We start from the raw sequence: 27,635 nt of genomic DNA on the forward strand, positions 1-27,635 counted from the left end.
ATAAGAGTTAAAGTGCCTCTGGTATAAATATATATAGATTAAGTAAGCAAGAAAAAAATCTTTTGTTTTCAAATGTTTACATTCATTTTATTTTGCGAGCTTTGAAAATGTCAAGCAAATTATAAAATGTTTTGCGGTAAAATGAAAGAAATAAAGCTCCTTCCATTATCACTACATGCATAAAGCTTAGACTTTCTTTCATTGAAGTAAATACTTTTGGGTCGCTTTATTTCAACGACCTTTTGGTATCTTTTCCCATCACTTGAAATAATAATCACACAATTTGAATCTTTACATGCAACAAATAAATTGCCAGCTGCATCGGTGCAGATGTTGCGTGGTCCAAGTGCGTCTTCATTGAAAAACTGCCAAACTTTATGACCTCTTCCGTTGTAGCAATGAATTGTATTGTTTTCAAACTCTGTGCGAAAATGTCTGTCATTGTGTTTATAAACATAAACCAGATTTTTCTGTTTCATTGGAAATGATCTGAAAATTTCCCCATGTAATTCCAAGAAAGCTATTTCAACGGCTCTTAAAGCTGTAATGAAAGTACCATCACTAAAGTGTAAACCCCAGCAAGCAGCATGTGTATCAATTTTCCACAATATTTCATATGTTTCAGTGTCTAAAATAATTATTTCATGAGATAAGGGAAGAGAGACAGCGAATTTATCTTGCTGAATGGTAGTTAATCCAAATGGACTACCAGAAGTACCAACTGTCCCTTCTGTCATTCCACCATCTCCAAATAGAACAAGTCTTTTATATTTAAAATCAGATACTGCAATTAATCCGTCTTGTAAAACAACTATACTGCACACATCTGAATCCTCTGCAAAAGCTTCATTTTCAAATACAGTACGGGTACTTGATTTTGATGAAGCAAAAGGTCCAGCCTCTTTTTTCGTCTGACATGCAGTTTGGGATGTTATATCTTTAAGATATAGTGTTGGCTTCCTCCTGTCTATCCCAACATCATAAAGCGTAGAAACAATCTCTTCTAAATTATTCTTTTTTTTCATTTTGAAACTTATCTCCTGCATGCTCGGTTCTTCCAACATTTTGTTTAGAACAACTGCTTCTTTCACTATTGTTTCTTCAATCTTTTTACTCCCATGAAATACTTGACAATCTGTACCTATCAGCTTTAACTGTGATAAATTATTTTTGTAATCTGAAATTTCTTTCCTTTTTTCTAATAGTTTTTTCAGAACGTTATGTATTTCATGTGTCTGTTCCTGATGCAAGTTTTTGTATTGTGCTTTAAGTTTCATTTCAATAATTTTTAGATACTGATCAATTTCTGTTTTAACTTCCACCATATTCAAATTGTTCTTAGGCTTCTCTATTTCTTTCAAATTACTTTCTCGATTTTCGATTAAAGTGTCAATGTTTTCAAGAAGGGTCCCAATACTACTGTCAAGATCTTCTAGCTGAGCTGATTTTTTCAACTCACTTACAAACTTATGGAATAAAGTGATTCCTACACAGTTTGGGTGACTAAGAGAAGCACATTTTGTACAGCAAGGTTCTTCATGACAGGGGCAGTACAGCTCAAAAGGACTATCATGCACTGAGCAATCTGTTTTGAATGTTGAAATAAATTGCTCTAGGGGTTTAAAGTTTTCCAGAAGAACAGTTGAATGATTTCTAGATGCCTTTATTGCTCTATGATGATCGTAACATTCTGCACACAGACCTTCTTCACAGGACATACACCAGTATAGTGGCTTATTCTTCTTTTCTCTCACTTCACAGGGTCCACACTTTGAATCAAACGATAACGAAGAATCTGTAAATTAAAAAGTAACCATTCATTAGAGAAATAAACTTAGTTAAGTGTATTTCTGTGTGTATCCTTACTGACCTTCTGACAAGTTAAGCCTTACTCAACTGATATGTATTGCGCATGTTGTACTCACAGATACACAACTTTCCTAGGCTAATGGAGGGTTGGGATCTTGCTAACATGTTTAACCCCAACACATTTTGTATATATATGTGCCTGTCTCAAGTCAGAAGCCTGCAATTCAGTGGTTGTCATTTGTTGCTGTATTACATATTTTGTCTTTTATTTTTCTGTGCATTGATAAGAACCTCAGTTTTCTCTTCTTTTTTTTTTAAATACATTATTTTAGGCTTTTTATGGCTGATTATGCTGTATGGGTTTGGTTCATTGCTGAAGGCCTTAAAGTGACCTTAAGTTGTTAATTTCTGTGTCACTTGGTCCAGTTTTCTCATTGGCAATCATGGTTTTGTACATTGACACCTAACTCTTTAGGTAAATGTTATTCATAGAGATATCAAGTTAAGAACTGTTCTTCTCTAATTTTTGTGCTATTTTCACATTTCCTGACCGGTGTGAGAAAAATATTTTTCACTAGTCAAAAATTTATTCTCCGCAAATGATTAGTCGAAATTTAATTATGACGTCTAAATGTTTTGTTTTCTCCTGAATTTTCCTACTGTGACGTCATGATTTTTCCTACTATGACGTCTCGACAGTTAAATTTTGTTATTTAAAGAGCTTGGCAAGCCTCGCGCTTGAAATAATAAAATTTAACTGTCTCGAGTGGAGAAATATCATAATACACTTGTTGCAGTGTAGGAATCTATATTTAAACTCTTTTCTTTTTGGCTTATATTGATAAAAAATAAAAAGTTTGTTTTACAATTAATATTTTAACAATTTTGACCCTTTGTCATAGATCATAAGCTCTGCATGTTTATGATATAATAAGGATAGAAATTCTGAGTAAATACTTTGATTGAAATAAAAAAAAAACATTGGCTGACTTTTTATTTACTTTATTCCACTATATACCACTACCTTTATCTTAGATAATTTAAAACTCTTCATAAATCATTAGATATATACTAAAAGTAATACTCCAATATTTTTATAAATCAATTAAATGGTACGAGTCAATGGATTAAGAACACATGAAGAAATAAGCCCTATTTTTGAATTATAATATTTGGGATTTTTTTTAATTTTTCTATTTGAGTAATAAGTCTTTTGAAAACAAATCGCATGTCTTGCTTACAAAATTTTATAGTCAATGCATCTATGATGAGTTTATATACACAATCAAAGTTCTTGTGACCTCTGAAGGGTGAAATTGATGTCATTTTGCATGTGAATTTTAAATGAATCATTAAACTGCCTGTACTAAGTTAGCCCAACATAAAGATTTTTAACCCCTAATCATGCTAACAAAACATCTGTTGAGAGACATAATTTAGTTTATATGCTCTTAAATTCATAAATGAGGCTCTAACAGAAATAACAAAGATTTATGAAGAGTTTTTTTTTTAGTCATGATCATCTTTCAAATGGTTATAATTTGATTACATGAAAATACAAAATCAACACATTTTGGATTAGTGGTTATTATGTAATTAGTTGCCAGATTGTAATTTACACTTTTGAATGAAATGAGCTTCTTTGATGTTCATAGAATCCCAAAATATTTGATAGATTCTTGTGCAAAAATGTTACCTTCAAAACAGTGTGATATTTTTCCAATGTCTCATAAACCTTAAATTTCTTAAGAAACCTTGAAATATTGTAGTTTGCATAATAATGATAAAGTATGTAAATTAATATTTCTGATATTTTAACCAATTTGCATACTAATGTACGCTAAACAAACATACAAACTGTAATTAATCATGCTTAGATTGACAAGTGTTTGCATTAAGGTAAGCAGGCAGAAATTTTGCAACAGTGTACATGTACATGTAAGGCTGTATGGTGACATATTATAGTTGTAAATTTCGGTGTCATTTGGTCTCTGGTGGAGAGTTGTCTCATTGGCAATCATACCACATCTTCTTTTTTTTATATTAAACATGTTAAATGTCTTGCCTGCTATACTCATTATAAAGTAAGTAAGTAAGTTAGTAAATTGTTCATTATAGTGACATGTGTAAGTCAGCATAAATATATAAATTTGTACACAATATAATTACATACATTGTATATAATACACACGGCCCAGTGGACCAATAAGTCACCTTTTCTAGTTTAAAAAATGTGTCCAGCCAACCAACCAAGCCATGGCAAAAAATAGAACATAGGGTTAAAATATAGATTTTGGCTTATATCTCTGAAACCAATATTTAAACTTAAATTAGTCTGTAATATAAATGTTTTTAACATGTTTAATGCAAGTATCACTTAACATGATGAACTTAAACATCATCAATTATCCATCTAAACGTCATGGATGTGGTCAAAGTCAAAGAGGCGGATTTAGAGGCTCGGGCCTAGAAATTCCTTGTATTAAACTAGCACTTATTGTAGTTTGATTGTTTGACCAAAGTAAAAGAATAATCAGAATTAAGGTGGCAACCAAAAGCAAGTAGCATATGATGTACATGTACAGTCACAGGCACTTGTTTCTGTCAATATGGGGTTTACTATCCATACCAGTACAAAAAAGCACGAGTTTTTGTACTGGTATGGATAGTATACCCCATATTGACAGAAACAAGTGCCTGTGTGTACGGTACAACAACATATATGGCATTGTCAATTTGATCAGGTTGGGAACAATCCACTATAAAACATGCCAAATGAGGGGTATTCTTTAAATGATGTACAGAATATCCCTTTAAGACAAGGAGTCATTTTACTCACATTGTAGAAAAGAAAAAGAAAAACTTTGACTTTTTAATCTAAAAGGGGCAAAATTCATTATATTTGGAAAATAAATTATCACTTGAAATGTACCCCTGATAAAATATATAAAAGGGATGTATATTCTGATGGAGGACAAATGGTCCCACTTTTAACAGCAACTCACCCCACTTTAGAAAAAAATGCCTCAAACTGGTTTACAAAATGGCCCCAATTTTTAGCTCACCTGGCCCGAAATGGCCAAGTGAGCTAATTTCTCATCACTTGGCACCTGTCTAACGTCCTTGATTTTATAAACATCTTCTCCTCTGAAACTACTGGGCCAAATTTAACAAAACTTTGCCACAATCATCATTGGGGTATCTAGTTTAAAAAATGTGTCCAGCTAACCAACCAAGCCATGGCAAAAAATAGAACATAGGGTTAAAATATAGATTTTGGCTTATATCTCTGAAACTAAAGCACTTAGAGCAAATCTGACCCGGGGGTGAAATTGTTTATCAGGTCAAGATCTATCTGCCCTGACATTTTCAGATGAATCAGACATCAATTGTTGGGTTGCTGCCCCTGAATTGGCAATTTTAGGGAAATTTTGCCGTTTTTGGATAATGTCTTGAATTTATTATACATGTAGATAGAGATATACTGTAGACAGCATTAATGTTCAGCAAAGTAAGATCTACAAATAAGTCAAAATCACTTTTGAAACTATGTAGAAAAATTTAACTTAACTTGTCCACAATCATCATTAGAGTGTCATGTTTAAAAATGTGTCCGATGCCCATGAACCAAGAGTGGCCATGGCTAAAAATAGTACATAGGATGAAATGCTGTTTTTTGCTCACATCTCTGAAACCTTTAGCATTGAGAGCAAAACTGATGGGATAGAGTTTTTCATTAGGGCAAGATCTGTCTACCCTGAAATTTTCAGACCAATCAGACATCCTGTTGTTGGAATGCTGCCCCTGTATTGGTAATTATAAGAAAATTTTGCAGCTTTTGGTTATTATCTTGAATATTATAAATATCTATAGATAGAGATTAACTGTAAACAGTGATAATGTTCAGGAAAGTAAGATCTACAATTAGTCATGATGCCCAGCTGATTTTATTCCTTTGGAAAAAAAAATCTTTATGAATATAACATAAGGGTACCCAAATTGCACCTAGTACCCAAATTGCACCTATTTAGAAAAAAATAGCAATACAAATCTTACAAGATTTCCTAGAGACTAAACAAGTTGTATTTTTATGATTTGATACTATGCCCGTCTTTCAACATAGGTAAACATATTTAGTTATACACAAAACGTTCACAGTATTTATCAACAGATGGACTGTTTACCGAAAAAAACAAAATGTACGAAAACGTCACCATGCGACGTCATCAAAACGTCATCTTTTTAAAATTGGCAAATACAATATATTATAAGTATCCATTTCGTAAAATATGAATAGTAAGCATGGACAAATATCCAATTGTTTAAAATATTTGAAGAAATTAAACAAAAGCTCGGTTATTAGACTTTTGATGATGTAAATTTAAGCATGGATGCAATTTGGGTACTCCTCATTACAGAATCATGGATAGTTTGGAGGTTGATTCAAACCCATTTTTTAATGACTCAATATGGACTAAAAATTGAATTGGTGTACCTATATGACAAAGAAGGATAGGGCTACAAAATAAACACAGTATGGACATTTTTTTCCTGATCATAAAAAAACGTAGGTGAAAAAACTGTCAAAATAGGTGCAATTTGGGTACCGTCACGTTATAGTTTTCAGGTCTGCAAATTCAACTTGCCCCACCTAAATGAAAACTAATCTAACACAATTCATCAGGATTTTTTTATTATGATTCAAAAGTGGGACAAGTTGGCACTTCATGTCACAAAAATACTGATACTCATTTCTTTCTGCTTTATTTCAACAAAAATATTGAAATACATAAATGTAGTCTTTGATGCCTTAGATGAATGCATGAGAGGGACTAAAGGCGTCAAAGAAAAAAATTATAATAGCCTTTCAAGACGTCATAATACACCTTATCGCTATTTATCCGCCATTGCTGGATTTCACACAGGTTCCCGTAAAATGTTGACGTCATAAAACAAAATATCTGACGCCACAATGGAAAAGTGATTGTTGTTGACGTCAAAAGTTCAAGCGGCAGGGTCAGCCGGAATTAGCGATAAGGTGTATTATAAACGTATTTACACTTTTGGTATTTAGCTGTATCTTGCCTCCAAATGACCTTACATCACCTCCGAATAACCTTTTGACGTCAAGCAACAATCACTTTTTAGTTGTGACGTCATATGTTTTGAATTATGAAGTCAAAGTTTACGGGAACCTGTGTGATGTTATGTAATGGCGGACAAATTTGCATACAAGTGTAAATACGTCTATTTGGACTAGAGTGGGGAAAGTTGGCAGACCTTATTTAAGGTTCATGTGGACCCTATGGCTAAAATGGCCGTATTTTCACCTCAAAATTTTCTCTGAGTACAGGCAATACTGTGCATCTGGGAAAGTTTCAAGGCATAGCATGCCCTAGATAAATAGAATTCAAATGCATTGTATGATTTAGAAAATTCATAACGTAACTGGATTTTGCCGTACACTTTTTTTTCGTCTCTGCAGAAGATGATAAAATTAACAAACAGTTGAGTTTACCTTGATATGGTCCACTCAGGTACACAGTTTAAAAAAACAATTATTGTTAGGTATATATTGTCTATCTAATGTTCATGTAAATTAAAAATGCTCACTTTAATTTTTACCTGTGGGGAAGTTCTCAAACCTGTTTCCCAACTTAGTTTATTTTGGCACCTTCTGAAGGAATGAAAAAAAGTGTACGGCAAAATCCTGGTAAGTTTTTATCTTTCAAAAACATAAAACATGCTTAAAATTCATTTATCTAGGGCATGCTATGCCTGATTTTTTTTACAAATGCGCAGGTTTGTCTGTACTCAGAGTAAATTTTGAGGTGAAAATACGGCCATTTTAGCCGTAGGGTCCACATGAACCTTAAAAAAAAGTGGAGCAAGTTATTCAACAAATTTTTACAGGTAATTTACTCTTTTTCATAAGTGTGGCGAGTTGGTCAACAAGAGTGGGGAGATTTGGTACAGAGTAGGGCGATTTTTTAGAAAGTGGGTCAGTGTGTCCAGACGGTGAAAATGCGGATGAGTTACTGTTGGGGATTTGTTCCCAACCTGTTGATCAGCACCACATAGAAAAAAAAGTCATAAATATTTAGACTAATAAGCTCTCACTGACTTGAAGCTGACTTTCTTCTCGTAGAAGCCATTTTATGATGGTAAGCGGAAGAAGGGATCCCGTAGACCGCCCTACGTCACGATGCATGAATTATGCATATTCTATTTATAGGCTATTTTTAAACGATTCGGAAAATACTAATGCTAAAAATAGAATTTTCTTAACATTTAAAACTATCTTAAAAAAAACGATGCAAAATCATTAAGTTTCATGGAGAGTGGTAAAGGGTTATTTTCGTGGAACGTGATCGCGTTTTTTTATTTCACGTTCAAAGTGTTTTTACTTTTTTATTTTACGTTAAGTCGTGCAAAACAGCTAGGTGTTCAACATGTTCTATTATAATGAAATTATTATACGTGCTTCGAGATTCAAATATAAAAAAGAAGATGTGGTATGATTGCCAATGAGACAACTATCCACAAAAGACCAAAATGACACAAAAAATAACAACTATAGGTCAACGCACGGCCTTCAACAATGAGCAAAGCCAATATACCGCATAGTCAGCTATAAAAGGACCCAATTAGACAATGTAAAACAATTCAATCGAGAAAACTAACGGCTTTATTTATGTAAAAAAATAAACGAAAAACAAATATGTAACACATAAACCTACGACAACCACTGAATTCTAGCTAGGCTCCTGACTTGGGGCAGGCACATACATAAATAATGTGGCGGGGTTAAACATGTTAAACATGTTAGCGGTATCCCAACCCTCACCCTCACCAGTGGCGGATCCAGGAATTTTCATAAGTGGGGGCCCACTGACTGACCTAAGAGGGGGCCCGCTCCAGTCACGCTTCAGTGATTCCCTATATAAGCAACCAATTTTTTTCCCAAAAAGGGGGGCGGGCCCCCTGGGCACCCCTCTTAATCCGCATCTGCTCACCTGGGACAGTGGTATAACAGTACAACATAAGAACGAACTATAAAAATCAGTTGAAAATTTCAAAGGCTTAAAAGCTTATTTTGCGTGCTCAGTATTTAAAAAAAACCAAAAAAAACACTAGACAGGGATCGTCAACATGGTCAAGAACGAAATTGATTTAATTTTGTTTCCGTGATATGAAATGATAAGGCGGTAAGGCCAATGCTGGTGTTCCTTTATTTGCATTTTAAAAGTTAAGAATATCTTCATATATTTTTTAAAAGCTGTAAATTATTTATATCATAAATGTGTACACACTAAATTGGGAATATTAAGTAAAACAGAGAGTTCATATATACAAGAGGACAGTGACTCAGTCACAAAAGGTTCACCTTAAAGTCTTTATTTTCCGTGCAACGTTCATGACAGAAATTATTTCACGTTCAACGTGAAATGGTGTCTTAAATAGGAAAATGTTCCGCATTACAGTAGCATATATCATTGTGCCCTCATTAAGCAAATACATATTCCTTTTTAAGATATATATGATATAGATACTTTGATGTAGGCAAATTGAAAAAAAAACATGTAGCTTTCAACGTTCTTAGACACGAGACATTTCCTTTACGGGGTGTGAGGGGGTGGTGGTAGTGGGGGTCGGGTCGGGGGTGCTGGTCGGTTAATTGTTTATAATGAAGCTACATTTTCTATTAGGGCGTTTTACAGGATCTTCTGGGCGGTCTACATGATCCCCTGTTGTCTGAACCTTATATTTCTACTATAGAATGTTCTATAGGAGCTCCTATATTGTTTGTTTATCATGTATATAGCAAAGTACGTTCTACAGGATCACCTGGGCAGTCTATAGGATCCCCTGTTGTCTGAACATTATATATAAACTATAAAACGTTCTATTGGATACCTTATTGTTTGTTTTTGATGTATCAACTAAAGGACTTTCTACGGGATCCCCTGGTCGGTCTGTGTGATCCCCTGCTTTCTCAACATTATGTATCTACTACAAGACGTTCTACAGAATCCCTGTTGTTTGTTTTTCAAGTATATACTAAAGGGCGTTCTACAGGATCCCTTGGTCGGTCTACGGGATCCCCTGTTTTCTCAACATAATAAATCTACTATAAGACGTTCTATACGATCCCCTATTGTTTGTTAATCAAGTATATACTAAATGGCGTTCTACAGGATCCCCTGGGCGGTCTTCAGGATCCCTTGTTTTCTGAACATTATATATCTACTAAAGGACGTTCTATAAGACCCCCTATTGATTGTTTTTCATGTTTATACTATAGGGCGGTCTACAGGATCCCCTGTTGTCTTTACATTATATATCTACTATAGGACGTTCTAAAGGAGCCCCTATAATGTTTGTTTATTATTTATATACTAAAGGGCGTTCTACCGGATCCCCTGGCCGTCTAGGATGCCCTGTGGATTGTTTTTTATGTTTATACTATAGGGCGTTCTACAGGATCCACTGGGCGGTCTACAGGATCCCCATTTGTTTAAAAATATATATCTACTATAAGACGTTCTAAAGTATCCCCTGTTGTTTGTTTTTCATTTATATACTAAAGGGCGTTCCACAGGATCCCCTGTTTTCTCAACATAATACATTTACTATAAGATGTTCTATGGGATCCCCCTTTGTTGTTAATCATGTATATACTAAAGGGCGTTCTACAGGATCCTTAGGGCGGTCTTCAGGATACTATGTTGTCTTTACATTATATATGTACTAAATGACGTTCTATAAGACCCCCTGTTGATTGTTTTTCATGTTTATACTATAGGGCGTTTTACATGATCCCCCTGGTCGGTCTACAGGATCCCCTGTTGTATTAACATTATATATCAACTATAGGACGTTCTATAGGATCCCCTTTATTGTTTGTTTATTATTTATATACTAAAGGGCGTTCTACAGGAACCCCTGGGCGGTCTTCAGGATGCCCTGTTGATTGTTTTTTATGTTTATACTATAAGGCGTTCTACAGGATCCAATGGGCGGTCTCCAGGATCCCCGTTTGTTTAAAAAATATATCTACTATAAGACGTTCTAAAGTATCCCCTGTTGTTTGTTTTTCATTTATATACTAAAGGGCGTTCTACAGAATCCCCTGGGCGGTCTACATGATCCCCTGTTTTCTCAACATTATATATCTACTATAAGATGTTCTATAGGATCCCTATTGTTTGTTAATCATGTATATACTAAAGGGCGTTCTACAGGATCCCTTGAGCGGTCTTTAGAATACTCTGTTGTCTTTACAGTATATATGTACTAAATGGCGTTCTATAAGACTTCCTGTTGGTTGTTTTTCATGTTTATACTATAGGGCGTTCTACAGGATCCCCTGGGCGGTCTACAGGATCCCCTGTTGTCTTTACATTATATATCTACTATATGACATTATATAGGATCCCCTATATTGTTTGTTTATTATTTATATACTAAAGGGCGTTCTACACGATCCCCTGGGCGGTCTACAGGATTCCCTGTGGATTGTTTTTTATGTTTATACTATAGGGCGTTCTACAGGATCCCCTGTTTTCTCAACATAATATATCTACTATAAGACGTTCTATAGGATCCTCTATTGTTTGTTAATCATGTATACACTAAAGGGCGTTCCACAGGATACCCTGGGCGGTCTACATGATCCCCTGTTTTCTCAACATAATATATCTACTATGAGACGTTCATTAGAATCCCCTATTGTTTGTTAATCATGTATACACTAAAGGGCGTTCTACAGGATCCCTTGGGCAGTCTTCAGAATACTATGTTGTCTTTACATTATATATGTACTAAATGACGTTCTATAAGATCCCCTGTTGATTGTTTTTTTCATGTTTATACTATAGGGCGTTCTACATGATCCCCTGGGCGGTCTACAGGATCCCCTGTTGTATTTACATTATATATCAACTATAGGACGTTCTAAAGGATCCCCTATATTGTTTGTTTATTATTTATATACTAAAGGGCGTTCTACCGGATCCCCTGGGCGGTCTTCAGGATCTCTTGTTGTCTGAACATTATATATCTACTATAGGACGTTCTATAGAATCCCCTATATTGTTTGTTTATTATTTATATACTAAAGGCCGTTCTACAGGATCCCCTTGGCGGTCTTCAGGATCCCTTGTTGTCTGAACATTATACATCTAGTAAAGGACGTTCTATAAGACCCCTGTTGATTGTTGTTCATGTTTATACTATAGGGCGTTCTACAGGATCCCCTGGGCGGTCTACAGGATCCCCTGTTGTCTTTACATTATATATGTACTATAGGACGTTCTATAAGATACCCTATATAGTTTGTTTATTATTTATATACTAACCCAAGGGCGTTCTGCCAGATCCCCTGGGCGGTCTACAGGATGCCCTTTAGATTGTTTTTTTATGTTTATACTATAGTGCGTTCTACAGGATCCACTGGGCGGTCTACAGGATCCCCGTTTGTTTAAAAATACATATCTACTATAAGACGTTCTTAAGTATCCCTTGATGTTTGTTTTTCATTTATATACTAAAAGGGCGTTCTACAGGATCCCCTGTTTTCTCAACATTATATATCCATCATAGGACGTTCTATAGGATCCCCTGTTGATTGTTTTTCATGTTTATACTATAGGCCGTTCTACAGGATCTCCTGTTGTCTGAGCATTATATATTCTTTAGGATCCTCTGTTTGATTTGTATGCATCTAGTATAGGACCTTCTATAGGTTCCCCTGTTTTTAAACATGTATCATCTTTACATATATACTAGGGGGCGTTTTGTAGGATCCCCTGTTGTTTAATAGTCGTGTATCTGCATGCTGTAGGACGTTCTATAGGGTCTCCGGGGCGGTTTTTAGAATCACCTGCTGTTTGTTCATTATGTTTCTAGTATAAGACGTTCTTTAAGATCCTTTAGATCGTCTATATGTTCCCCTGTTGGTTGTTAATCATGCATCAATAACAGGGCGTTCTATGGGATCCCTTGTTGTATTATAATTGTGCATCTGCTATAGGGCTTTCTATAGGATCCCCGGTCAGCCTATAAGATCCCCTAATCTATTGTTTTATAATCGTGAATCTGCTATAGGGCGTTCTATAGAATCCTTGGGTCGTTCTAAAGGACCCCCTGTTGTTTGTTCACCATGTATTTTCCAGATGGTGTTCGATATAATCCAAAGGTCGATCTAAGGGAGCCCCAGTTGTTTGTTCATCATGTATCTATTAGAGGGCATTTAATAGGATCCCCGAGACTGTCTATAGGATCCCGTTGTTTGTTAATCATATATCTACTAGAGAACGTTCTTTATAATCCCCTGTTTGGTCTATAGGATCACTTCTTGTTTAATAATCGTGTAGCTGCTATACGGTGTTATATAGGATCCCGGGGCGGTCTATAGGATCCCCTGGTTATGTTTTTCATTATGTTTCCAGTATAAGGCGTTCTATAAGATCCTCTTGACAGCTTATAAGTTCCCCTGTTTGTTGTGCATCATGTATCTTTAACAGGGCGTTTATATGATCAACTGGGCGGTCTATAGGATCCCCTGTTGTTTAATATTTGTGTATCTGCTAGATGTATCCACTTGAAGGTGTCCTATTTAGGATCCCCTATAGTTGAAGAATCGTGTATCTACAATAGGGCGTTCTATAGAATTCCCTGGGCGGTCTGTATGATCCCGTATTGTGTAATAATCGTGCATCTGCTATAGGGCGTTCTTTAAGATCCCTGGGTCGATCCATAGAATCTCTAGGTTGGTCTATAGGAGCCATGTTGTTTGTTCATAATGTATCTATTGGAGGGCGTTCTACAGGGTCCCCTGGGCGGTCTATAGGATTCCCTGTGGTTTAATAATTGTGTATCTGCTATACAGTGTTCTATAGGATCCCGTTGTTTGGTAATCATGTATCTACAAGGGAGCGTTCTATGGGATCCCCTATTGGATCTATATGATCACCTGTTGTGCAATATTCGTGTATTTGCTATAGGGCGTTCTATAGGATCCCCTGTTCGTTGTTCATGTATCTATAACAGGATGTTCTATACGATACCCTGGGCGGTTTATAAGATCCCCTCTTGTTTAATAATCGTGCATCTGCTATAAGACGTCCTTTGTTATCCCTTTCAAAGGGGGCATATGAATGTTCGTTTCTTCTTTTTGTTTCATTTCGTTTATAATATATCTTCTTAAGTGTATAATATATCTTATTGAATTAATAAGATATCTTATAAAGTATATAAGCTATGTTTTAAAGTTGATAAGATATCTTATAAAAGGTAAATTATATAAAATGTCTTATATATTATATATTATATGAGATATATTTTATATTTTATTATTATATAGAATCTATTATCATTAATAGACAGTGCATCATCAATTTATCGGAAAGGGATATTAAAAGACGGGTCAATTTCTTTTCTCCTGTCTGTACGAATCCATAAGAATACGAAAGCAAATAGAATTGCCGTTGAGAGCAAAGGCAGATGTCATACTGTTCTTAAGTTGCCAGACGACCTTTCCATTGCTAGGTTACCGTCAGCAATTTTGAAATAAAATTTATACTAAAAAAACTACCTACTGCTAGGTACATGTAGTTCTAAGGATCATACAAATTGTTGACACCTACTTTGTACATTGAATATCATGGTTCTGTGCTCAGGAATACAAGAACTATATACAATAAACATAAAAAAAATACTGTTGACCAGTGTTTATAGTAATAGAGACCACCTGGGACAATCCCCTTATTAAAAAGCACAACTTCATATAATGGTTTACATTATGCCATAATTCCATAAAAATGAATGTGTCTATCCTTTTCCGAGAACTTGTCGGGACAATAACATTATTGGGAAAAAGAAAAGAAAAAGAAAAAAAACAATAACAATATGCGGTTCGACCTTTGAAAGGGATAACATAGAACGCTTTGTAGCAGATGCAAGGTTATTAAACAATAGGGGATCCTATAGACAGACCCGGGGATCCTATAGAACGCACTATAGAATATGCGCGATTATTAAACAAAAGGGGATCATATAGACCGCCAAGGTATAAACAATAGCGGATCCTATAGACAGACCCGGTGATCCTATATAATACACTATAGAATATGCATGATTATTAAACAAAAGGGGGTCCTGTAGACCGCCCAGGGGATCGTATGGAACAACCTGTTATAAATACATGATGAACAACCAACAGGGGATCCTACAGACAGCCCAGGGGAACGTATATAACAACCTGTTATAGATACATTATGAACAAACAACTGGGGATCCTATAGACCGCCCCGGGGATCCTTTAGAACGCCCTATAGCAGATACACAATTATTAGACCACAAGGGATCATAAAGAACGCCTATGGGAGCATATATAACGCCCTCTAATAGATACATGATGAAAAAACTACATGGCTCCTATAGACCGACCCTGGGATTTTATGGAACACCCTCTAGAAGACAGACAACAGAGGATCCTTTGGACCGACTCAAGATCCCAAAGAATTCCCTATGGCAGATGCGCGATTATTAAACACTACGGGATCCTATAGACCGCTTAGGGGATCCTATAGAACAACCTGTTATAGATTCATGATTAACAACCAACAGGGGATCCTATAGAACGCCCCCGGGAACCTATATAACGCCTTATAGCAGATACACGATTATAACACAACAGGTGATCCTAAAGACCCAACAGGTGATCCTATAGACCCAACAGGTGATCCCATAGAACGCTCGCTGGTAGATTAATCTAGTGAATACATGATAACCAAACAATGGGATCCCATAAATCCCGGGGATTCTATAGAACGCCCTTTACAGATACACAGCTATTAAACCACAGGGGATCATATCGACCGCCCATGGGAGCATATATATAACGCCCTCAAATATAACGCCCTCAAATATATACATGAAAAACAAACAACAGTTTAAGCTATAGAACGTCCCATAGTAGATATATAGTATTCAAACAACAGGGGGTCCTGTAGAGCGTCTTTTAGTAGATATATAATGTTCAGACAACAGGGGATCCTGTAGAACGCCCCTTAGTATATACACGATAAACAGATATGTAGGATCCTACAAAACGTTATATAGTAGATATATAATGTTCAGACAAAAGAGGATACTGTAGAACGCATAAACACGAACAACACCAGATGGGGACCCTATAGAACGTCCTATTTTAGATATATACCGTTGAGAAAACAGGAGATCCTGCAGACCACCCAAGGGATTATAGAAGCCTTATAGTATATACATGAAAAACAAACTACAGGGGGACCTATAGAATTTCCTTTCTCAGAAGCATAATTTTTAACAAAAGAGGATTCTGTAGACCCGCCCTGGGGATCCTGTAGAACGCCCTATAGTAGAAACATGAAACAACAATCAATAGGGGGTCTTATACAACGTCCTTTAATATATATATATATATATATAATGTTAAGACAACAGGGGATCGTGTAGACCGCGCAATGAATGAACAACAAACAACAGGGGATCCTGCAAACCGCCCAGGGGATACTGTAGAGCGCCCTATAGTATAAACCTGACTAACAAACAACAGGGGATCCTATAAAACGTCTTATCGTAGATATATAATGTTGAGAAAACAGGGGATCCTGTAGACCGCCAAGGGGATCTTGTAGAACGCCCGATAGTATAAACCTGAACAACAAACAACAGGGGATCCTATGGAACGTCTTATAGTAGATAAATAATGTTGAGAAAACAGGGGACCCTGCAAACCGCCCAGGGGATACTGTAGAGCCCCCTATAGTATAAACCTGACTAACAAACAACAGGGGATCCTATAGAACGTCTTATCGTAGATATATAATGTTGAGAAAACAAGGGGTCCTGTAGTCCGCCTAGGGGATCTTGTAGAACGCCCGATAGTATAAACCTGAACAACAAACAACAGGGGATCCTATAGAACGTCTTACAGTAGATAAATAATGTTGAGAAAACAGGGGATCCTGCAGACCGCCCAGGGGATACTGTAGAACGCCCTATAGTATAAACATGAACAACAAACAACAGGGGATCCTATAGAACGTCTCATATTAGATAAGTAATGTTGAGAAAATAGGGGATCCTGCAGACCGCCCAGGGGATACTGTAGAACGCCCTATAGTATATACTTGAAAAATAAACAACAGGGGATCATATAGAACGTCTTATAGTAGATAAATAATTCTGAGAAAACAGGGGATCCTGCAGACCGCCCAGGGGATACTGTAGAACGCTCTACAGTATGAACAACAAACAACAGGGGACCCTATAGAACGTCTTATAGTAGATATATAATGTTGAGAAAACAGGGGATCCTGTAGACCGCCTAGGGAATCCTGTAGAACGCCCTATAGTATACACTTGAAAAACAAACAACAGGGGATCCTATAAAACGTCTTATAGTACATATATAATGTTAAGAAAAACAGGGGATCCTGTAGACCGCCTAGGGAATCCTGTAGAACGCCCTATAGTATACACTTGAAAAACAAACAACAGGGGATCCTATAGAACGTCTTATAGTAGATATATAATGTTGAAAAAACAGGGGATCCTGTAGTCCGCCTAGGGAATCCTGTAGAACGCCCTATAGTATACACTTGAAAAACAGACAACAGGGGATCCTTAAGAACGTCTTATAGTAGATACATAATGTTGAGAAAACTTGTGATCCTTGTGATAGGGGGTCTTATACAACGTCCTTTACTATATATATAATGTTAAGACAACAGGGGATCGTGTAGATCGCCCAATGTATGAACAACAAACAACAGGGGATCCTGCAAACCGCCCAGGGGATACTGTAGAGCGCCCTATAGTATAAACCTGACTAACAAACAACAGGGGATCCTATAGAACGTCTTATCGTAGATATATAATGTTGAGAAAACAGGGGATCCTGTAGAACGCCCGATAGTATAAACCTGAACAACAAACAACAGTGGATCCTATGGAACGTCTTATAGTAGATAAATAATGTTGAGAAAACAGGGGACCCTGCAAACCGCACAGGGGATACTGTAGAGCTCCCTATAGTATAAACCTGACTAACAAACAACAGGGGATCCTATAGAACGTCTTATCGTAGATATATAATGTTGAGAAAACAGGGGGTCCTGTAGTCCGCCTAGGGGATCTTGTAGAACGCCCGATAGTATAAACCTGAACAACAAACAACAGGGGATCCTATAGAACGTCTTACAGTAGATAAATAATGTTGAGAAAACAGGGGATCCTGCAGACCGCCCAGGGGTACTGTAGAACGCCCTATAGTATAAACATGAATAACAAACAACAGGGGATCCTATAGAACGTCTCATAGTAGAAAAGTAATGTTGAGAAAATAGGGGATCCTGCAGACCGCCCAGGGGATACTGTAGAACGCCCTATAGTATATACTTGAAAAATAAACAACAGGGGATCATATAGAACGTCTTATAGTAGATAAATAATTCTGAGAAAACAGGGGATCCTGCAGACCGCCCAGGGGATACTGTAGAACGCTCTACAGTATGAACAACAAACAACAGGGGACCCTATAGAACGTCTTATAGTAGATATATAATGTTGAGAAAACAGGGGATCCTGTAGACCGCCTAGGGAATCCTGTAGAACGCCCTATAGTATACACTTGAAAAACAAACAACAGGGGATCCTATATAACGTCTTATAGTAGATATATAATGTTGAGAAAACAGGGGATCCTGTAGACCGCTTAGGGAATCCTGTAGAACGCCCTATAGTATACACTTGAAAAACAGACAACAGGGGATCCTTTAGAACGTCTTATAGTAGATACATAATGTTGAGAAAACTTGTGATCCTGCAGACCGCCCAGGGGATACTGTAGAGCGTCCTATAGTATAAACCTGAACAACAAACAACAGGGGATCCTATAGAACGTCTTATAGTATATAAGTAATGTTGAGAAAACAGGGGATCCTGCAGACCGCCCAGGGGATACTGTAGAACGCCCTATAGTATATACTTTCAAAACAATCAACAGGGGGTCTTATGAGCGTCCTATAGTAGATATATGATGTTAAGACAACAGGGGATACTGTAGAGCGCCCTATAGTATAAACCTGAACAACAAACAGCAGGGGATCCTATAGAACGTCTTATAGTATATAAGTAATGTTGAGAAAACAAGGGATCCTGCAGACCGCCCAGGGGATACTGTAGAACGCCCTATATTATACACTTGAAAAGCAATCAACAGGGGGTCTTATGAGCGTCCTATAGTGTATATATGTAATGTTAAGACAACAGGGGATCCTGTAGAACGCCCTATAGTAAACACTTGAAAGACAAATAACAGGGGATCCTATTGAACGTCCTCTAGTAGATATATAATGTAAAGACAACAGGGGATCCTGCAGACCGCCCAGGGGATACTGTAGAACGCCCTATAGTATAAACATGAACAATAAACAACAGGGGATCCTATAGAAAGCCTTATAGTGTAAACATGATAATTAAACTACAGCTTTCTTAAATGCATAATTTTCATAAACAACAGGGGACCCTGTAAACCGTCCAGGGGATCAAGTAGAACGCCCTATGATATAGACTTGAAAAACAAACAACAGGGGATCCTGTAGAACGTTCTCTTAGCCTAGAAGATACATAAAAAACAAACAATAGGGTATCCTATAGAACGGTCTATAGTTTATATTTAATGTTGAGAAAACAGGGGATCCCACAGACCGACCAAGGGATCCAGTAGATAGTCCTTTAGTATAAACATGATAAACAAAGAACAGGGGATTCTATAGAACGTTCTCTTAGCCTAGTAGATACATAAAAGCAAGCAATAGGGTATCCTTATAGTTTAAATATAATTTTCAGACAACAGGGGATCTGGAGAACACCCCCTTTAGTATATACATGATAAACAAACAATATGGATTCCTATATATTTTTTATAAATAAAGGACATAAAATCAGATACAATTGATTTACATAATTGGTAACAACAACAATAATAGAGGCATCTACATATATATATTGAATATAAGCATTGGTCAGAATCAAGCCAAAAACCACATATATATATTGTGAATAAAAGAATAATTAAATTACATTATATATGTATTTATTCTCAAATAGTTTACATGACTTAGTGTCAGTGTTCATACCTGATCTCCTTAATTCAAAACAATCACCATTATAACAGACCAGTTCTTCCATAAGAGTTTCATTTTCCTGGGTCAAGAGCCATAAAAATTTAGAAGATTTATTCAAATTTATAAAATTATAACAATTGTTAGAAATGTCTTGGAAAAAATCGCCCCTTTGAATATCATAAAGAGGGCATTCTAATAAAACATGAAGCTCATCTTCAACTTTACCGAGTGAGCAATTAGAACAAAGACACTCAGATCTTTCTATATGTTTTTTTGAATATCTGTTTGTCTCAATTTTTAAAGAGTGAGCGCTTATTCTTAATTTACAAATTGACTGTCTTTTTTTTAAGTCCTGTAATTCCAAATATTTTTCTTTCTTAAAACATTTTTTTCCCTTTTTCGGAGTTAATTGTTTGATACTTCAGTTTATTCCAAACTGTGAAATAACTTTTACATAGTTTTTTTTAACATACTGACATAAAGAACCACTTGATTGGTCAAAATTTGGTAATTCAATCTCTCTCTGAATATAATCCCTTCTTTCAAACGTTCCAGTCTATGACAATATTTTAACATTGATAAAATTATAGTAAAATGCATAGGAAATCTACCAATCGCTGACATTACAGCTATATGACTTGACTTTCTGTTTACACCAAGAATATATTTCATAAATTTGGTATCAATATGAGCTTTTTCAGAAGAATCCTGACCAAAAACTTGTTCCTAAAGAACGTTCTATACTACAGTAGATATATATATAATATTCAGACAAGGGATCATGTAGACTGCCCAGGGGATCCTGTAGAACGTCCTTTAGTGTATACATGATAAACAAACAATAAAAGGGATCCTATAGAACGTTCTGTAGTAGATATATAAGGTTCAGACAACAGGGGATCATGTAGAACGACCAGGGGATCATGTAGAACGCCCTAACAGTAGCTTTATTGCAAACAAGTAACAATGGTTCCTATAGAACGTCCAGCTATAGTAGAATGGTCAGACAACAGGGGTCAGATTACAGATTCGTTTCTTTAAACCACAGGAGGTTGAAATCCTATCAATGAGGGTCTATAAATATGTCAACTCGACTATCACAGTAGAGCTTCTCTCGCTTCTCTCTACGAGAGAAGCTCTACTGTGATAGTCGAGTTGACATATTTATAGACCCTCATTGATAGGATTTCAACCTCCTGTGTTTAAACGAATACCAGTTTAAACACCCTCTCACACTCCTGTATAGCCTTAGTACGTGTAACATGTTTAACATGTGTAAGCTACATCTTTTTTTTTCAATTTGCCTATATAAAAATACTCTTTTAAACGGATAATAAAAATATTATATACTCCATAGTATATCCAAAGCCATGGGACCACATGCATGTGACATTTGCAGGTCTTTAATTAACATAATTAAGGCACTAATTACTACTGTTTATCATATCTATATCACTGTAAATCTATCTGACGCCTGACGCGTCCGGACGCGTTCAAAATTTGTACACCGAATGTTCAATATTTAAACGTCATATGTTTATGCTTAGAGACGTGTTCAAAGTTTTAACGTTTGTGTTAAACATATTTTAAAACATGTGTTTTTCAGACACAGTGTACACCGGTGTTCAAATTCTGATCTGAAAAGAGGACAGTTGTTTGTCCGATTTTCTATCCTTCTAATTGGCAAATTTACAAAGAAATTCATTTAAAAATATGAATGTACACGCATGATGATGATCTGGTGAATTTTTGACAAATAATTTAGTAATTGTTAAATATTAAACTTCCAAGCTGGCATACATGTATAGTTTATGAACTTATTTTATAATAATAACTAGTTTTACTTATAAGTGACATCATCATGCATATCAATGAGGCCTGTTATGATAATATCGTAATATAAATATGTCGATGTTTATCATATTTCATGATCCGTTCAGTTTATTAACATTACATGTTCAATCAGTGTTCAAATCGCTCGAAATTTTGAACACATCGCGTTAAAAAAAATATACCAGGGTACCAAATACCGGAAACAGATATCGGCTGGTGATTTAGGCGGTTAAACGAAGAAAGGATACACATACATGAGGAAGAAAGCTGGAGAAGGGACTTCTATCCCACATGAACACGAAAGAAGTGAGTAACAAGTTAGGATAATCTCCATAGGTAGTTCGATGGCTTCCTTGTTATTTTCTCATGTCAGATATATATTTGTCAAATATTCATAACTGTTATATCCAAATTTTCAATATTCAACATAAAAGACGAATTAAATTACAGTATGTAACGTAAATAACTGTCAGCTTTGTTCTGGTAATTTTCTAAACTGCTGAATACTAGTAACCAGTCTGTGATCGTCTGTCTGTTATATAGAATAAATGATGATTTTTTACATCCACGTATATTAGCTGAACACTAAGTGTTAACTCTAACATCAAGTGTTCAAAAATGAAACACAAAGGCATACAAAAAATGAACACCACACATTCAATTGATGAACACAAAGTGTTAACTCTAACATTAAGCGTTCAAAAATGAAACACACAGGCATTAAAAACTGAACACCACATATTCAATTGATGAACACTAAGTGTTAAATAACTCTAACACCAAGTGTTCAAAAGTGAAACACAAAGGCATTAAAAACTGAACACCACATATTCAATTGATGAACACTAAGTGTTAAATAACTCTAACATCAAGTGTTCAAAAGTGAAACACAAAGGCATTAAAAACTTAACACCACATATTCAATTGATGAACACTAAGTGTTAAATAACTCTAACACCAAGTGTTCAAAAGTGAAACACAAAGGCATTAAAAACTGAACACCACATATTCAATTGATGAACACTAAGTGTTAAATAACTCTAACATCAAGTGTTGAAAAGTGAAACACAAAGACATTTAAAAAAACTGAACACCACACATTCAACTGATGAACACTAGTGTAAACATATGGAACACCATTTGTGACTTAAAAAATGCATTTTTTTGTTATTTGCAGGAATCGTTAGATTGGAATGTTTGAATTAGAAACCGGTAGCAAATAAGCCCACAAAGGTCATTTATGCATGCTATAAAGTGTTGGAAAAAAGAAAGATGTCAAAAAGGTATGACAATATATGTATACTAATAGCTTATGTAGATGTATCATTTCTTTATCTGAATGTACACGCATGATGATGATCTGGTGAATTTTTGACAAATAATTTAGTAATTGTTAAATATTAAACTTCCAAGCTGGCATACATGTATAGTTTATGAACTTATTTTATAATAATAACTAGTTTTACTTATAAGTGACATCATCATGCATATCAATGAGGCCTGTTATGATAATATCGTAATATAAATATGTCGATGTTTATCATATTTCATGATCCGTTCAGTTTATTAACATTACATGTTCAATCAGTGTTCAAATCGCTCGAAATTTTGAACACATCGCGTTAAAAAAAATATACCAGGGTACCAAATACCGGAAACAGATATCGGCTGGTGATTTAGGCGGTTAAACGAAGAAAGGATACACATACATGAGGAAGAAAGCTGGAGAAGGGACTTCTATCCCACATGAACACGAAAGAAGTGAGTAACAAGTTAGGATAATCTCCATAGGTAGTTCGATGGCTTCCTTGTTATTTTCTCATGTCAGATATATATTTGTCAAATATTCATAACTGTTATATCCAAATTTTCAATATTCAACATAAAAGACGAATTAAATTACAGTATGTAACGTAAATAACTGTCAGCTTTGTTCTGGTAATTTTCTAAACTGCTGAATACTAGTAACCAGTCTGTGATCGTCTGTCTGTTATATAGAATAAATGATGATTTTTTACATCCACGTATATTAGCTGAACACTAAGTGTTAACTCTAACATCAAGTGTTCAAAAATGAAACACAAAGGCATACAAAAAATGAACACCACACATTCAATTGATGAACACAAAGTGTTAACTCTAACATTAAGCGTTCAAAAATGAAACACACAGGCATTAAAAACTGAACACCACATATTCAATTGATGAACACTAAGTGTTAAATAACTCTAACACCAAGTGTTCAAAAGTGAAACACAAAGGCATTAAAAACTGAACACCACATATTCAATTGATGAACACTAAGTGTTAAATAACTCTAACATCAAGTGTTCAAAAGTGAAACACAAAGGCATTAAAAACTTAACACCACATATTCAATTGATGAACACTAAGTGTTAAATAACTCTAACACCAAGTGTTCAAAAGTGAAACACAAAGGCATTAAAAACTGAACACCACATATTCAATTGATGAACACTAAGTGTTAAATAACTCTAACATCAAGTGTTGAAAAGTGAAACACAAAGACATTTAAAAAAACTGAACACCACACATTCAACTGATGAACACTAGTGTAAACATATGGAACACCATTTGTGACTTAAAAAATGCATTTTTTTGTTATTTGCAGGAATCGTTAGATTGGAATGTTTGAATTAGAAACCGGTAGCAAATAAGCCCACAAAGGTCATTTATGCATGCTATAAAGTGTTGGAAAAAAGAAAGATGTCAAAAAGGTATGACAATATATGTATACTAATAGCTTATGTAGATGTATCATTTCTTTATCTGAATGTACACGCAGGATGATGATCTGGTGAATTTTTGACAAATAATTTAGTAATTGTTAAATATTAAACTTCCAAGCTGGCATACATGTATAGTTTATGAACTTATTTTATAATAATAACTAGTTTTACTTATAAGTGACATCATCATGCATATCAATGAGGCCTGTTATGATAATATCGTAATATAAATATGTCGATGTTTATCATATTTCATGATCCGTTCAGTTTATTAACATTACATGTTCAATCAGTGTTCAAATCGCTCGAAATTTTGAACACATCGCGTTAAAAAAAATATACCAGGGTACCAAATACCGGAAACAGATATCGGCTGGTGATTTAGGCGGTTAAACGAAGAAAGGATACACATGCATGAGGAAGAAAGCTGGAGAAGGGACTTCTATCCCACATGAACACGAAAGAAGTGAGTAACAAGTTAGGATAATCTCCATAGGTAGTTCGATGGCTTCCTTGTTATTTTCTCATGTCAGATATATATTTGTCAAATATTCATAACTGTTATATCCAAATTTTCAATATTCAACATAAAAGACGAATTAAATTACAGTATGTAACGTAAATAACTGTCAGCTTTGTTCTGGTAATTTTCTAAACTGCTGAATACTAGTAACCAGTCTGTGATCGTCTGTCTGTTATATAGAATAAATGATGATTTTTTACATCCACGTATATTAGCTGAACACTAAGTGTTAACTCTAACATCAAGTGTTCAAAAATGAAACACAAAGGCATACAAAAAATGAACACCACACATTCAATTGATGAACACAAAGTGTTAACTCTAACATTAAGCGTTCAAAAATGAAACCCACAGGCATTAAAAACTGAACACCACATATTCAATTGATGAACACTAAGTGTTAAATAACTCTAACACCAAGTGTTCAAAAGTGAAACACAAAGGCATTAAAAACTGAACACCACATATTCAATTGATGAACACTAAGTGTTAAATAACTCTAACATCAAGTGTTCAAAAGTGAAACACAAAGGCATTAAAAACTTAACACCACATATTCAATTGATGAACACTAAGTGTTAAATAACTCTAACACCAAGTGTTCAAAAGTGAAACACAAAGGCATTAAAAACTGAACACCACATATTCAATTGATGAACACTAAGTGTTAAATAACTCTAACATCAAGTGTTGAAAAGTGAAACACAAAGACATTTAAAAAAACTGAACACCACACATTCAACTGATGAACACTAGTGTAAACATATGGAACACCATTTGTGACTTAAAAAATGCATTTTTTTGTTATTTGCAGGAATCGTTAGATTGGAATGTTTGAATTAGAAACCGGTAGCAAATAAGCCCACAAAGGTCATTTATGCATGCTATAAAGTGTTGGAAAAAAGAAAGATGTCAAAAAGGTATGACAATATATGTATACTAATAGCTTATGTAGATGTATCATTTCTTTATCTGTATACCTTAGGTAAAGAAATCGACTTATGTAATTTATAATGTCAAAACTTGCATTTCACTGCCATAGAATATCAATTTGTACTCTAATATATATCGAAATTAACGCATAACAATTATTGCATAATTTGATGCTTTATGAAAAACTCCCTTCTATTAGTTTTAACTTTAATTTTGAAGGATATATAGGCTCATAGACATTACTTGTTGTGGAGGATTTTGACATTGGAAGTTGATGATAACACATACATAGACATTACTTGTTGTGGAGGATTTTGACATTGGAAGTTGATGATAACACATACATATAGACATTACTTGTTCTGGAGGATTTTGACATTGGAAGTTGATGATAACACATACATAGACATTACTATTTGTGGAGGATTTTGACATTGGAAGTCGACGAAAGCACATACATAAAATGCCACCCAGTTGATAGCTTTTAGTGAAGAGGCACTGAAAAGTTGAGCGTACATTGTGTGTGATCGTACAAGAACTGTTGGAATTTGCAAATTTTTAAACTTTCATTGTGACAAATATCTATATCATAAACTATCTACTTATCACATTGACATGCTTTTTTGGTTAAGATACACATGATGTAGTAACTATATCTTGTCATGTAGAAGAAAATAATTATTTGTGATACATTTAAGTCGGTTTAAAAACATTATGTATGTGATTTCACTTGTGATATCATAAGGTATTCTTGTGCACTTTTCTTACATATATGCTCATTTGATTATATAAAGAATTACTTGTTAAAATATGTTTTACTGTTGTATTTTGCCTGATTCAATATAGTTTTTATAACAGTTTAATTAAGTTTATTCCTTGTGGAAAATTATGTACGCTTAACAATAGAACATGTTCCACATTTGAACACCATCAATTTGAACACCTATGTCAACTGTTCTGAATGTTAACGTCTGGTGTTCTGAATCTTAACATTTAGGTTTTTGAACATGTTCGGTGTGTTCAAAAAGTGTTACATGGCTGTTGAACGCGTCGATGTATTAAGATTTTGAACAGTCGGACACGTTAAATCGTTGAACACTAATGTTAAGGTCTTTAACATCAAGTGTTCAAAAATGAAACACAAAGGCATTAAAAACTGAACACCACACATCCAAATGATGAACACTAGTGTAAACATTTGAAACACCATTACACGTTCAAAAAGTGTTACAAAAAAGCGTTCAAGCAGTGTTCTATTTATTAACACTTAGATTTACAGTGATGAAATGTATCATGTGCATCTGTATAAATGTATGATATTTGCACAATGCTATATGCTACTGTAATGCGGTACATTTTCCTTTTTTTTCATGTGATATAAATAAATAAAGCAAATTCACCGTGTTACATGAAAGTTAATGATTTTGAATCCTTTTTTTAATAGTTGTACATGTTGAGAATATTCTATTTTTAGAATAAGTATTTTCAGAATCGTTTATAAATAGCCTATAAATAGAATATGCATAATTCATGATTCGTGACGTAGGGCGGTCTACGGGATCCCTTCTTCCGCTTACCTTTTAGGATGATGTGTACGTGGATCCAGGGAGG

The 27,635-nt window shown here is 35.0% G+C and overlaps 1 protein-coding gene across 2 annotated transcripts; it reads right to left on the reverse strand.

The window, feature by feature from the left end:
* LOC134710232 (uncharacterized) lies at positions 1–27,635 on the reverse strand. 2 transcript variants are annotated; one of them, XM_063570499.1, is made up of 3 exons: positions 27,609–27,635; positions 7,934–7,969; positions 1–1,795 (listed from the first exon to the last, which is right to left on the reverse strand). In XM_063570499.1, exons 2-3 carry the CDS (start codon positions 7,962–7,964, stop codon positions 120–122), a joined length of 1,707 nt encoding a protein of 568 aa, XP_063426569.1. In that variant the 5' UTR covers positions 7,965–7,969; positions 27,609–27,635; the 3' UTR covers positions 1–119. The 2 variants fall into 2 exon arrangements, with proteins under 2 accessions (XP_063426569.1, XP_063426570.1); XM_063570500.1 differs by lacking the exon at positions 27,609–27,635 and having other exon boundaries at positions 7,870–7,973.

This window comes from Mytilus trossulus, chromosome 3 (genome assembly GCF_036588685.1).
Source record: "Mytilus trossulus isolate FHL-02 chromosome 3, PNRI_Mtr1.1.1.hap1, whole genome shotgun sequence".
Taxonomy (NCBI): domain Eukaryota; kingdom Metazoa; phylum Mollusca; class Bivalvia; order Mytilida; family Mytilidae; genus Mytilus; species Mytilus trossulus.